Raw genomic sequence first — 15,472 nt, forward strand, 5'->3', positions numbered from 1 at the left:
TAACTAAATAGCTGCTCAACATTCGGAGAGCTGTCATTGAAAACAATGAAACTTTCTGCCAGGAGTAGTGGTAAAGGGAGATACAGTAGTGACATTTACGAGGCTTTGAGATAAGCACATAAATATCCAGGGAATAGAGGGTTATGGATCACATGCAGGCAGAGTCGATTAATTTAGCATGGTATCATGTTTGGGATGGACATTGTGAACCAAAGGGCCTGTTCCTGTGCTGTATTGCATTATGTTATTATATGTTTAATTCTTGGAGAAATCTGATGATTTAATTTAACACTAATTGACCACTGCCACCACGAATAACCATACTGGTAGGCAAGTTTCAAAAAAGGATTGAGAAAATAACAGAAGCCAACAATAATGTCTTCCATTTTGCAGTCAATGGTAAATTAGTGCTTGCCGCATACCCCATGAAAAATCTAGTGATCTTGGTGGCATGATGCCCTTTCTTTCCCTCCCTCACAAACAAATTATCACACTTTCCCTCTCATTCTATAGTTTGTTCCCTCTCCATCCCTTTTATTTCCCCTGCTTCAAATCTCTACTTCTTTCTTATCACTACTTTCTTCCCTCCTGTTCCCATGCAACCTTCAGTGTCCAAATGACATGAAGCAGTCAACCACACTGATGATTCCTCAGAGAGGAAACTAATATAAATAATTTTTTTAACAGCTTTTTAAAACATTTTTACAAAAGCCAAATAAATATAAACACATGCACATGGGATTAAGATAGAAACTGAATTAACACTAATCACAAATAAATGAAGACAATACCATGGACTTCCTGAAATTGAACTCCACACAAAATCTCTACCTAAAATAAAGCAGCTGTACATCCTACTAGGTTTAAACTTTTTCAATGGTCTTTGTAGCAAGAATGGCAAGAGTAATATTCAAGTTTGCATCAGTGCAGTGACGTCAGATTTTCATACATGAACAAGAATAATGATACAAGCGCAGGGGATCATCGGATTCCCACATAAGGAGACTCTGGAAATTACCATCAATCAGCAGACTGATAACAAATCCAGAAGTTTTCAATGTCATCACAACTACAAAATCCAGGCTAATAGAGGAGGGAGATTACATTTGCGATTATCTTATTAACAATATAAATTCTTATTAACAATGTAAATTAAACAACCTTAAGTCTAAATAAAAAGCAAAAATATTAAAAATTCAGGTATAACAGAAAAAAACCCCAACAAAACGGCTGAGCTGCTTCAAAGGAATATCATTCTTCCTTTTGACACTGGATCCCTCGTCAGAGTCAAAAAGTACAGAAATCCGCTCTTTGTCCGTGCTGACCAAGATGTCCCATTGACACTAATCCAACCTGCCTGCGTTTGGCCCATATCTCTCTAAATCAGGGATGTCAAACTCAGTTTAGGTCACGGGCCGGATTGGGCAAAATGCAACTTCATGCGGGCCAGATCAGTTGTGCACACGCGAACGTCAGTCAGCCAGGCCGAGGCCAAGAGGAGCCCAGCGCCGCCATCTTGTCTGTTTGACAGCGGTTGCCGGGGGCAACCATCCCCATTGCACCTACGGGCCAATCACAGAGAGGACAGGGGCGCCCCGCCGCCACCTGCCTCTTTGACTGTTACCCGGTGCAAGTGTCCCCATGGCAAGCCAATCACAGAGCGGAGGACGGGAGCGCCCCTGCCGGCGCAGCAGGTGGCACAGACAGTGGTGGAGGAGAGAGCGGCGAGGGGGAGTGGCTGCCATACAGATACATAATAAATGGTCATGAATATACTTTTTCTTTCCCCAAATCATCCCGTGGGCCGGATTGGACCCCTTTGTGGGCCGGATGCGACCCACGGGCCAGCATTTTGCCACCCCTGCTCTAAATGTTTCTTATCCATACCCAGTGCATTCAGAAAGTATTCACACCCTTCACTATTTCCACATTTTGTTACATTACAGCCTTATTTTAAAATTGATTACATTCATTTTTTTAAATCATCAATCTACACACAATACCCCAGAATGAAGAAGCGAAAACAGGTGTTTAGAAATGTTTAGAAAGTAATTAAAAATAAATAACTGAAATATCACATTTACATAAGTATTCAGACCCTTTGCTATGACACTCAAAATTGAGCTCAGGTTCATCCTGTTTCCATTGATTATCCTTGAGATGTTTCTACAACTTGGAGTCCACCAGTGGTAAATTAAATTGATTGGACATGATTTCAAAAGGCACACAACTGTATATATAAGGTCCCACAGTTGACAGTGCATGTCAGAGCAAAAACCAAGCCATGAAGCCAAAGGAATTGTCCGTAGACCACTGAGACAAGATTGTGTCGAGACACAGATCTGGGGAAGGGTATAAAACAATTTCTGCAGCATTGCAAGTCCCGAATAGTACAGAGGCCTCCGTCATTCTTAAATGGAAGAACTTTGGAACCACCAGGACTCTTCATAGAGCTGGCCGCACGACCAAACGGAGCAATCGGGGGAGAAGGGCGTTGGTCAGGGAGGTGACCAAGAACCCGATGGTCACTCTGACAGAGCTGCAGAGTTCCTCTGGAGAAGGGAGAACCTTCCAGAAGGACAGCTATATCTGCAGCACTCCACCAATCAGGCCTTTATGGTAGATTGGCCAGACAGAAGCCACTCCTCAGTAAAAGGCACATGACAGCCCGCTTGGAGTTTGCCAAAAGACATGAGTAACAAAATTCTCTGGTCTGATGAAACCAAGATTGAAGTCTTTGGCCTGAATGCCAAGCGTCACATCTGGAGGAAACCAGGTACCACTTATCACCTGGCCAATACCATACCTACAGTGAAGCATGGTGGTGGAAGCATCATGCTGTGGGGATGTTTTTCAGTGGCAGTAACTGGAAGACTAGTCAGGATCGAGGGAAAGATGAACTGAGCAAAGTACAGCGAGATCCTTGATCAAAACCTGCTCCAGATCGTTCTGGACCTGACTGGGGTGGAGGTTCACTTTCCAACAAGACAAAGACAACGCCGGAGTGGCTTCGTGACAAGTCTGTGAATGCCCTTGAGTGGCCCAGCAAGAGCCCGGACTTGAACCCGATCGAACATCTCTGAAGGGACCTGAAAATAGCTGTGCATTGATGATCCCCATCCAACCTGACAGAGTTTGAGAGGATCTGCAGAGAAGAATGGGAAAAAATACCCAAATACAGGTGTGCCAAGCTTGTAGCGTTATACCCAAGAAGACTTGAGGTTGTAATCGCTGCCAATGGTGCCTCAACAAAGTACTGAGTAAACGGTCTGAATACTTATGGAAATGTGATATTTCAGTTATTTATTTTTAATTGCTTTGCAAAAAATTTTAAACATCAGTTTTTGCTTTTTCATTATGGGGTATTGTGTGTAGATTGATAGAAAAAAAAATCAATTTTAGAATAAGGCTATAACGTAGTACCTGTCCAAATGTCTTTCAAATGTTATTTACAGTACTTGCCTCAACTACCAATTTTGGAAGCTTGTTCCATAATACCCACCAACTTCTGTGCGAATTTGTTGCTCCGTAGGTTCTCATGAATCTTTCCCCTCTCACCTTTAAGCCCATGTCCCTCTGGTTCTTCTGTCCCCTACTCTGTGCATTCACCCTATCTATTCACCACATGAATTCATACACCTATATACAATCATCCCTCAGCCTTCCGTGTTTGGCTACAAAATGTTTTTTCTCCACTTTGCTTCCAGCTGAAAGCTCTCCAGTCACATAGATTTTGGTTTCATGTGTTACCCCTTAATTTAACTCTTAGAATATGTCTCAATGGCAAACATTTAAGTGATTAAAATAGCCATACCTTTTCATCTGAATTACAATCTGTTGTCTGCGAGACAGTATTGGTGCATTTATCCATTGTTCCAACCATATCCGTCTGAGTGCCTTGTTGTTTCATGGTTGAATCAGCAATGGACCATTTGGTATTACAAGCTACAGTTTCGTAGGTCTTACTTTGGCCTAGAGTTGGTCTATTTTTGCTCATTAAAATTATATCTGTATTGTTAGCTCGATCAATAACAGAGACCATCGCTGTTGTGGCTTTTTCCGTGGTGAAATCAGCTCTGAAATCAGCACTAGCATCAACAATTTGATTGACGGTGGCAATTAAATTATTAGTGCCTTTGTTAGAAAAGCAATCACGTTTCAACTGGGTATCAATGCATGTTCTTTGAAATATGGAAGCATTTCCTGAAGGTGTTAAATCTGGTGTTTGGTAGACACAGCCGGTAGATTTATTATTGCCCCCATCTATGTCTGGTGATCCAAAAGCATAATTCGTTTGAACTGTCACATTGGTATACTGCTCTGCCACCATCACACCTGTAATACTACCACCAACAGCTGACACAAATGAGTCGTCAAACAGATTTAGCTGATCCGAATTGTCCAAAAGTTCACGGGACTTTCCGAATCCTTGATTTGAATCCACCGATCTGGATACTCTGTTATTTTGGTTTTGGTTACCTTGATTCTGTAAGACAGGACTAATAGACCCAATCTCATTAAGTGCCTCCAATGGTGCTTGATTGAAATTTTCAATTTCTGTTGACGTCCTACAAGCAAATTGATCTTTAGCAAACTCTGCTGTTTGGTAAGGAAAACACTGTGCACTTTGATTAATATTTTCCAATAATACTGCAGTCTGAAGGTAACTGTTATGATTTGCTTGTTCAAACTTATTCCCATTAAGAACTTCAGTGCTGCTATCACTGAATACTGCCTTGTTTCCATCTGAGAATTCTACAAGCTGTGCTCCATCTGGCTTTTCTGCAGATTCAGAAGAAGATATCCCATTATTTTCAAGTACAAATGACTTCTGTGTTGAGGTAACAGCAGAAAGGAACAACGTCTCATCTATGTCTTCAACTGGATCAGAGTAATGTGCAAATTGAATTGATTCTAAAGGAATGCTTGGATATGCTGTTGGACTTTGTATTTTGGGAGAAATTTCTCCGTATCTAGAATAATCAACAAAGTCAGAAATATCGTGGCTTGCTGTGCTGTTTACACTGTGATAACAAGAAATTGGTTCCACATCCAAGGCTTCCGATGTCGCAGAATCCTTATACTCAGGAATGCAATGATGTAGAGTTCTTTTCTCCAATTCATGAAAGCAGTCACCAGAAGCTTGTTGCAATGACATTTCACTCAGTTTCCTATACATCTCAAATTCTGTGTCCAAGGACAGGTTAGTATCATTTCCTTGCTCTTTCATCAAATCCATTTTGCTAGTATATTTTTCTTGTCCATGATCAGACAGTTGGCCAGTTCCCTTGGTTGTCAGGCTGGTAAATAGATTCTTTACACATGAACTTTCATGGGGAGACTCAAATTCATATGCCGACACCAAATTAGTTGAAGGCGGGTGTTTTTCTTCAACAATTTCTTCACCAGATCGAATCTGTAATCCTCTATGAAGGGCATCGGATTTTATTCTAAATTCCAAAAGTTGTTCAATGGCTTTGTCAGAAGCAGTTTCGTAATTTGCCTTCTCGCTTACAAGATGAAATCCATCAGCAACCTTGAAGTACGGATGCTCTTTTTCAGTAGTGGAGCAAGTTGCAAGGATTCTTTGGTTGTGCTCAAGAAGCAAATTCTTATCTATAAAATTTATAACAATTATGTAATTAACACTTGATAACACCATTATCATTATTATGGCCCAAGAAGCAATGACTTGCTCTCAGTAACCATCCACCAATACCAAATTATGTAATTAGAACTGGGATAGTTATTTAGGAACTGCAGGGGTTGGGTAGGAAAAATAGTCAGCATTGTAGTTCTTGATTCTGCGGCTGGCACGGACACTTTAATAACTGGCACGGGCCACTCAAATCAGCTGCCCCGGACATTTTTTATGATTGGTTTATTGTATTTTAACATTGTGTTTTTACCTGCTTTTAACTATTTATACTGTTCCATCAGGGACTGGATTGTTTTTAGTGTTATTATGTGTGAAATGTTTTAAATTTCATGTGCGATGCTCCGCTATTCACTGGGAAACATCTTTTCATTTTGCACTGTACAACTGTTGCTTGCAAGATGACAATAAAGGTTGATTGATTGATTGAGTTCACTATTATAGCTTTTCTACATAGAGGAGATATCTAAAATTAGAGAGTATCGGTTTTGAATAAGGTGCAAGAGGAGATTTATGGGAGAACATTTTCCATAAGTGGTTGGAATCAGGAACATGACTTGTAATGGAGACAGGTACTCTCACAACATTTTAGTATTTCGGTGAACACGTGAATCGCTGAGGCATGAAAAGCTACAGACCAAGTGAAGTTAAATTGGATTACTGCAGAGAGAACATGGTTGGCATGGACATAGAGGGCAGAAAGGCCAATTTCTGTGCTGTATAGGTAGGTCTGCTATAACATGACAGCACAAAAATTGGTCCTTCTGCCCTCGATGTCCATGCGACCATCAAGTATTTCAAGAGTTACGAGTCAAGAGTGTTTTATTGTCATGTGTCCCAGATAGAACAATGAAATTCTTACTTGCTGCAGCACAACAGATTATGTAAACATAGTACACTGTAAACAATATGATAAATGAGAGAGATAATCTGTCTGTATTAATCCCATTTAACTGCTATAATGTGGTTGAGCTCCCGAGAAATCTTGCATTATATAAAGTTGCATAAAGGACAATTATGTCAATGTGGAAAAGGGGGTTGGGGCTACAGAATTTCAAGCTTGTAATAACATTCTTTCCCACAGGATTTTCAAAAACAAGTGTCTTTTCAATACCAATATGTTTACGTTATGTTTCAGCAAATGAAAGCCTATACGTTACATTGTTTAACAAAGTATCCTTACGCAAATGTAAATAGAAGCAATTGCGAGTAAAAGTAAATAGAAGCTTATCAATTTCAATGGCAACCCACAGTTAAACTAGGAGCTGTTTTCTTAAGAGCCATTGATGTCTGATAATTGTGAGGAAGCTACATGGAAACTGAGTTTTTCCATTCTCTATAGGCACAAAGGCACTTCTCTAAAGGCAGTCTCTTCATAGTGGAAACATTCTCGCCACATCCATTCTACTCAGGCTTCTGCTGGAATAACTCAGCGGGTCAAGCAGCAACTCTGGTGAACATAGATCGGTGACATTTCGGGTGAGACCCACCTTCAGACTGATTGTGGGGGTTGGGGATTGGGAGGGGAGAAAGCTAGGAGAGACAAGAGGCAGAACAAAACATGGCAGGTAATAGATGAACATAGGAGAGGGTTTCATTGGATTATGATGATGGTTTGACAAATGCTAGAGATGAAAAAAACAGAAGGTGTGAAACAAAAGGATGGAAGAGTTGAGAATTGTGAAGCCACTGGAATTGCGAGTTCTGAATTTTTTTCTGCTTGTCAATTTCCAAAGTGATTTAAGTGGTTCTCCAGTTTCCTGATTAACATCATGTCATAACTAATTCAATCTGCCTAGACAATTAGGGTTCCCCAATTCATCACTTGCATGATATCCATGCATGATTTGTGTTATGTAAGCATGTGGATTAGCAGAGCTACCTGCATTTGGAATCTCATTATGAAAGAGAAATGTCAAACTGGCAATAACGGGCATGAGATCATGTAATTAGAAAATCCTGAATGTTCCTAACTTTTATTTAAAACATGATCCAAGATGTTTTAATGCTCCCCCTATAATCTGTGCACACTATCGAAAAGACTAAAACTTTCATTTGTACCCATACTGAATCTGAAATGTGATGTCTTCACAAAATTGGTAAAGTGTAGAATCCATTTGCAAATACGGCAACAAAAGTTATCCCAGGATACTTTATAAGCGATCAATATACTAGTCTAACCATTCCTTCAATAACATTGCTCAAATGTTTAACAGACAATTTAACCATTGCCATTTTAAGACCAAAAAGGGAATAATTTCCCCCTGCCCCAGGTGCTCCTAGGTAGCTAAAATGGAATTTTATTGGAAGCCCTCTCAGCTGAATTGTTGACAATTTCCTTTCCCATTGGTGCTGTCTGACCTGTTCAGTATTTCCGACATTGAGGTTTTTATTTCCCGAGCTGAATATTAATTTTATTTGTGTTTAGTGCAAGTCACTAATTTAGTAAAGGGGTTAGTGCTAGAAATGGATGCCTGGAGGATGTGTTGGAAAGAACAACAGATGCTGGTCTGAAGAAGGGTCTCAACCCGAAACGTCACCCATTCTTTCTCTCCAGAGATGCCGCCTGTCCTGCTGAGTTACTCCAGCATTTTGTGTCTGCCTGGAGGATGTGTGATGTATTGGCTCATTACCAGTTATATGATTTGCTGCAAAGCACCGCAGAAAATCATTCTTAACTTAATTCTCTTACCTAGCAATTGATGAAAAAAAATCATTGTTGAGAATTGTGAGTACAACTTAAAGCATACCTCTTTTACTATTCATGAAGATGTTTGATGAGAATGTCTTTGGAGCATTTTTAAACTACAAAACAGAAGTAACAGAGTCACAACCCTCACAAGAAAATCCTTCTCAGTTACATCTTAACTCGAAAGCCTTATTCTCAGGCCACAGGGGAACCAACCTAGCCTCAAAATTTTGGATGTTTTAGTAAAATCCCATCCAATTCTCCCTTTTTCCTAAACCTGCAAATGTCCAACCAGGTATGTCCAACCTGCAAAACCTTTCCTCATTGCTAGAGGAAGTGGTTAAGGCAGATATAACAACAACATTTATGGGACATTTGTGCAAGTACAGTAAATCCTCAGACTTCTTTACAGTAAACGGACTACTTTATAATGGATTTCGGTTTTATACACTGAACTACCAATGGTTGTCACTCCCACCGCTCGCAGTGCCAGCCGCCCCCGGCTCTTCTGCCGCTCCATTCCATTCCAGATCTTGAATCATGATGACATGGAGTATTACAAGAAGATAAAGAGCTTATTAATGTGGTGTTAAGACAACAATCCTCCTCAATGAGAGCAAATAGTCAAGATGGTCGATAGTTTCAAGTTCCTGTGCATCAATTTCCAGACAAACCATATTGAAGCTATTACCAAAAAAAAACCCAATGATGCCTCTACTTCCTCAGAAGACTAAGGAGATCTGGTAGGTTTCCAAAAGTTCGTAATTCTCAACTTCTACAGATGCACCCTACAAAGCATCCTATCAGTTTGCATCATAACTTTGTTTGGCATCAGTTCTGTCTAATGCCTCAAGGAATTGCAGAGAGTTGTGGACAGTGGCAGTCTGTCCAGGGTGGCAAGTGGGCCCCTGATGAAGTGGGCCCCCTATATCAAGTGGGCCCCTGATGAAGTGGGCCCCCTATATCAAGTGGGCCCCTGATGAAGTGAGCCCCCTTTGTCTCCTGGCAACCAATATTTTTAGACCCAATCCGCCACTGGTTGTGGATGAAACCAACCTTCCCCCATTTCCCCCCCCCCCCCCCCCCCCCCCCCCCCCCATAATCAAATTCTTCTAGACACCATGCTGCCTTGGTAAAGCAACCAGTATAATTATAGACCATTTCCATCACAGTCATTCCCTCTTTACCAATTCCCCATCAGTCCAAAGATACAAAAGCTTGAAAGCTCCAAAATCTAATTCAGGAACAGCTTCTTCCCCAGTGCGAATAAACTAGTGAATGGTTCTCTCGTTAGCTAAAGCTGTATTGCCGACCTCCCAAACTGCCTTTGCAGCCCTGCACTCGTTATTTGATCTGCACTTTCTTTATAGCTGTTCACTAAAACACTATGCACTTTGGCATTTTTCTCTTTGCACTAGCAGTCGTACTTGTGTATGGTGACGATTATACTTGTGCATAGTATTTGACTAGATGGTATGTGACAATAATAATATCAATATTATTGTCACAGTGAATGTGACAATAATAAACCATTTCAGAAACGCCACAGATTGTTGGGAAAAATTGGGTGAAAAGTCAAAATAGTCACTGTATATTGTGCTAATATGTTGCACTGGGCCTGTACTCGCTGGTGCTGAGAAGAATGAAGGGGACCTCATTGAAACTTACTCAATAGTGAAAGGCCTGGGTAGAGTGGATGTGGCGAGAATCTTTCCACTATTAAAAGAGTCTAGGACTAGAGGGAACAGTCTAAGAATAAAAGGATGTACCTTTAGAAAGATTCCTTTCAGGAAGTCAGAGGGTGGTGAATCTGTGGAATTCATTGCCAATGGCGACCGTGGAGGCCAAGTCATTGGGTATTTTTAAGGCGTAGATTGACAGATTCTTGATTAGTAAGGGTAGCAGGGGTTTTGGGGAGAAGGCAAGAGAATTGGGTTGAGAGGGAAAGATAGATCAGCCATGATTGATTGGCGGAGTAAACTCGATGGACCAAATGGCCTAATTTTGCTCCTATGACTGATGAATTTATGGTTCAGAAACCAAGAAGGTATCACAGATGAGGTCAGCATCAACAAGCGAATTTGGTATTTCAACTGCGCATGCCCAGGTCATAGGTCACTCGAGGTAAACATTCTCGGCAGTTGAGCTGCTGCGTGAATACAGACCTGCGTTTCTTCCGTAATCAGGATCGAACCCGGGTCTCCGGCTCTGCAAGTGCTGTTGAATTGCTACTGGACACTATTTCTCTCTTCTCCACTGCAGTAGTGACAATCTAATGTGCACAAACTGCATGTGACAAAATCGTGCATGAGAGGGCCAACTTCTTGGCATTAATATCGGAGTTTGGGTGGAGGTGATGACATGCCAGATGGTGGGAAGCGAAAGGCCTTAGAGTACAAGCCAGAACCAAGGGCCTGTTTCCGTGCTGTGTCCCCAAACCAAATTAATTTAACTAGGTAAAGGTAAGTCATGGGAGGACGCAGGAAGGGTGGACACTGGAACAGGTGGGGTTGAAGGAAGGAAGGAAAGTTGTCTGGGACCAAAAAGAAATAGGGGGCTTAGGTGTGAGGGGAAAGATTTAATAGGAACCCGAGGTTCAACTTTTTTCACACAGTTGTCAAAAGTTTGTTTCTTAAAAAGCAGATAGCAACAAACGTTAAAGGTAAACCATGGCAATCTTTAATTGATTTGTCAGACGGGAGTGGCAAAGATCTACAATGAGCACAAACATTGCTCAGTGCTTCTCGGGCTCTCACTCACAGAACAAAGGACAGCTAGCACAATTATACATTTTTCTTGTCAGTAAAACACTCCTACCAAGTCTGAATATGGCATGACTGAAAGTTTTTATAGCCTTTCAGAATATAAGAAAAGCTGGGTCCAAATCAAGCTCATCCAATAACAAGCTATTACTTATCTCAGGAGTGTCTCCAATTTTGGCTTCTTTATGGCCTTGAATGAAGCACGTTATTACTGCAGGCTGCCATCTTAATGTCTTTATTGAAAAGACAATCTGTCCTCCATATTGTGTTCCATATAATTTACAAAGTCATTCAGACTTTGCACCGGGCCATTCTTTTGTTCTACTAGATCATGCTTTTGTAGAAGAACAACTCCATTTTAGATTTGACTATTAGCTCTTTCATTCCCTCCTTTTTATCAAACATAACATTCACAGTCCTCGGTAGGTACACACAATGGTCCCAAGCATTAGAGCAATGATTAGCCGAATGATAGCCATAATGTATCACAGTATCCCAAAGTCCACCAAACCAAAGGTAAGGCTACCAGTTCAGTAGAACCCCAAAGTCCATCAAACTAATGGCATGGCAACCAGTTCTCACTCTCTTCATTGACAACCATCCTGATGAAGCTTGTTTAGAGTCGATGGTTCAGGTGCCACTTGTAGGCGGTGTAATCATTTCAGCCGACATTGGGGTTGTGCCATAAAGTTTGCACGCGTCCGAGGGTGTGCCAGTCTCTTCGTAGGTCGTTGCACAGGTGAGGTGTTCTCCCACTCTCGTCCTGTGGTGGGATTTATCACCTTGATCTAGACGCTAGCGTATCCGTGGGTTTGGACAGCTTCTCCTCCCAGGTGGCCTGCTTCCACATCACCACGTAGAAGCAACTGCTGGACTGGAAGCCAAAGACAAAGCCAGCGTAGATTGCAGTCTGTGTTGACGTAGAAGGTGCCACTGAAGTTGATGGCGTTGTACTCATCAAATCCGACAGCAAGGCCAGGGTCAGAGTTGGCGGTCTGCAGTAACTCCCTGCCCTTGTTGCGCACTACCTAGTTAGGAACGATCTACATCGTCCCCTTTGGAACTTTCTCAGGTCAGTCTCACTGATGGCGCTGTTCTCGGGGCACATGTCATAGATATCTGGGATGTTGTTTTCAAAGTCGCCCTTGCAGTTGTCTCCTCTGCTGTCACCATCGGCTTCGATCTGGTCAGGGTTGGGAACAAAACGGCAATTGTCCTTCTCAACAGAAACGCCATCATTGCCGTCCTCATCAATGTCCTGATTGTCATCACACTGATTACACACCAGTTCTGAGTCATTGCCTTCCTGGATAGGGTTATGCATAATCTCTTTCAATAGGTCCATCTGTTTCAAAATGTTAAGCTTCTCTCTCTCTAGACCCTTCGTCATATGATAGAGCTCAAAATGCTTCAAGATTGTTGATCAAATGTGGTTTGTCTTTCCGAAGTTGTGACCAAAGGCTTTGCACTTCCTCCTGATCTGTAAAGATGTTCTTTCTTCTATATGGTTCTTCTATATTCTTTCTTCTACAGCTTTACATGGCGCTGCTGGTAGCGATCAATCAGAAACACCTTGTTACACCCTGGGTGGGGCAAGGTCTTTCACGTACCTCTTCATGTTGCTCTTTTATATGTTTCTTAAGTCCATCAACTCCTCTGTAAACAGCACGGCAACCCTTATACTGACATCGATACATGGTGGGGAAATCTTCCCTTTCCAAGTTTTACTTCGGTTTCCGGCCACGTTTTTGTCCAGATTGTTTCTTCACATCCTTAATATTGCACTTCTTAACTGGTAACGAACTCTTCTTCTCCTATTATGATTGAAAAGACTCATCTGAATAACCATTCTTAACTTTTGTTTCTCTGTCATCTTCACTTGATAAATACCTTTCAGAAAGATCACTGGACTCCAATCCATCCACAACATAATTTCTTATAGAACAAGATGCTTCATTGCAGTTAACTGTGTTTTTTCACATTTAATGGTCGAGTTGCATCTTGTACCTGAACTTTTTCACAAGAGCACTCTGTATATTCAGGATCTGACCGCAAGAACATATCCTTCTTCAATGATGATTCCGAGTTGTCCACATCCACTGAACGCGAAGTGGCTCCACTGCATGTACAAGGCTTAAAGTTTGCTAACACTGGGACAGGTTGAAGCTTCACAACATCACCCTCACCATTTTCAGTCACTGTTCCACTCCGAGGTAAAAGGGTTATTGAACCATCCAGAACTTCGTCCATTGAGTCCTTATTTCTACTGGATGGGCACTGTCCCTCATTCAAAACAACGCTGCGACTTAAATGCCCGTCCAGGATGTAACTGTGGCTCTCTGTTATCAGAGTTCTGAACAGACCTTCCAATTGCTAGGATTCTGCCTGATTCACCTCTACCCCATTGCAGACATTGGACTTTATCTCTGGAACTGGTGTGCTATAATACTCAGAACTATATGCTCCACACTAACCTTTCATTTGCTCTACCTATTTTAGGTGAGCCTGGCTTGATTGCATTTATTCATGTTAGACCTTTGTGTCTTGCTGACATTGAAAAAGGGTTCAAGATTCTTTAGACTCATCATTTAGCTGTTGAATAACTATTAACTGGGTTCCTGCTTAATTAATGTTTCCAAACTTAGCCGACGATTCAATTTCAATAGGTTTGTTTTTATCTGTATTCGGGGTCAAGGGATGAACCATGGACATATGAACATTCAAATTGTGAGCCTTCTTGAACGGCTACTCACATTGGTCACAAGCAAATTCAAGTTCAGCTTCTGTCTTGTGCTTGGTCATATGGTATTTCAAGGATGCTCTTTGCCTGTTTTTAGCTCTGGGATAGGCTGCCACCTTTTTCTGATTACTTCAAGAACCTGTGGTAATGGATCCACCTTGGTCAGTGTTATTATCGCAAGGACAGTTGTGAGCCTTATTCAGGACGTCTTGGTGCAGGGGTGTTTCCCCAAGTCCTGCACATCTGGGCCAACCTCAGGATAAAAAGTAGGGTCAATATCCCCATTGTCCTTTCTTGGTTCTCCTCCATTTACAGTCAATTGTATCAGATGTCTCCAATGGGAGTAATCTTCAATCTTCACAGCGATTGGTGTCGTAGAAGCACCTGGTACAGTCCCTCCAACATAGTCCCAATTTTGTCCGATCCTAGTAGTATGGACTGTGAGTGTGTTCAACTGCCAGTGGCTTCTGCGTTTTCAACCCCTGCGAATGCAAGACTGACAAGGTTGTGCTTAATTGCTGTGCGTATTAATTGCTGTGGGCCTGTAGGTCATAACTAACTTCCACACTCTTTAGTGTCCTATTCATTCCCTCCACTAATCCAGAATTCTACGGGAGATAGGGATGTGAGATTACTCTTTAACTACCACAAGGCAGACCCTTTAAAAATAGATCATTATTAAAACAAAAACAATTTTAAAATATTCCCAATTGTTCCAATCTATCTTCCCAAATTTACAATTTCGAATTAACACATTTTGTTCTGAGATAAAGGCATCTCTAATCTCATCTAACACATCTACCTGGATGCCACGTGGCCATCGTGGAATTCAGGTCACTATTTGAACTCAATTAAAAAGGTAAGAAATAGGGGAAAAAAATAAACTTAAGAGAAAACAAAGAATAAACTAATTTTCATAGATTGCAAGCTCATTCAATGACATCCTATTTCATCTGACATGGACCATTTCATCAAAAGGGGTATATGTCTATATTACTAAATCTCTGTTCCTGACCGCTTTTGTATTGTATTGTATTGTATATCTTTATTGTCATTTTCCTGAGTACTCACATACCCAGAGGAAACAAAAAAACGTTGCTCAACCAGTGTCCATTCAGTATGCAGTAAAAATAAATAGAAATAAAAATACATATATCATGAACAAATTAACACTCTACTCTCTACTAAACATCAACAGGCGTTCCGATCGGCAGCGGCACGACAGTGGCTCTGCTGCAGTGTGTCCAGGTTGACGGTTGGTGCGCGATACTTTGGCAATACTTTGGCAGGGGGCAAAGTCTGTTTATCAGTCTTATAGCCTGCGGGAAGAAGCTGAGGAGCATCCTGCTGGTTTTGCAGTTAATGCTCCTGTACCTCTTCCCAGATGGCAGGATGGTGAATATGTGATGCAATGGGTGGTAGGGGTCTTTGATGATGGAGATGGCTCTGCTGATACATCTCTTCCTGTATATGTCCAGCAGGAAAGGGAGTGGAGCACCAATAATCCTGCTGGCGGTCTTCACAATCCTGTCTAGTTGGTGCCGTTCATACGCCTTGCAGCACCCGAACCAGGCCATCTGTGCTGCGATTTCCGAGAGAACGTCGCCACCTACGGCCGTCATTTT

At 41.6% G+C, this 15,472-nt stretch overlaps 1 protein-coding gene across 6 annotated transcripts in view; it reads right to left on the reverse strand.

Annotated features, from left to right (window-relative positions):
- rbm44 (RNA binding motif protein 44) overlaps nt 1–15,472 on the reverse strand; it is a 90,801-nt gene that overhangs the window by 50,182 nt on the left and 25,147 nt on the right. For all 6 annotated transcript variants that reach the window (XM_055638255.1, XM_055638253.1, XM_055638256.1 and 3 more), the window contains one exon: nt 3,815–5,616. In XM_055638255.1, the coding sequence (XP_055494230.1) occupies nt 3,815–5,616 (1,802 nt within the window). The remainder of the gene's footprint in view (nt 1–3,814; nt 5,617–15,472) is intronic.

Source organism: Leucoraja erinacea, chromosome 7 (assembly GCF_028641065.1).
Source record: "Leucoraja erinacea ecotype New England chromosome 7, Leri_hhj_1, whole genome shotgun sequence".
Taxonomy (NCBI): Eukaryota; Metazoa; Chordata; class Chondrichthyes; order Rajiformes; family Rajidae; genus Leucoraja; species Leucoraja erinaceus.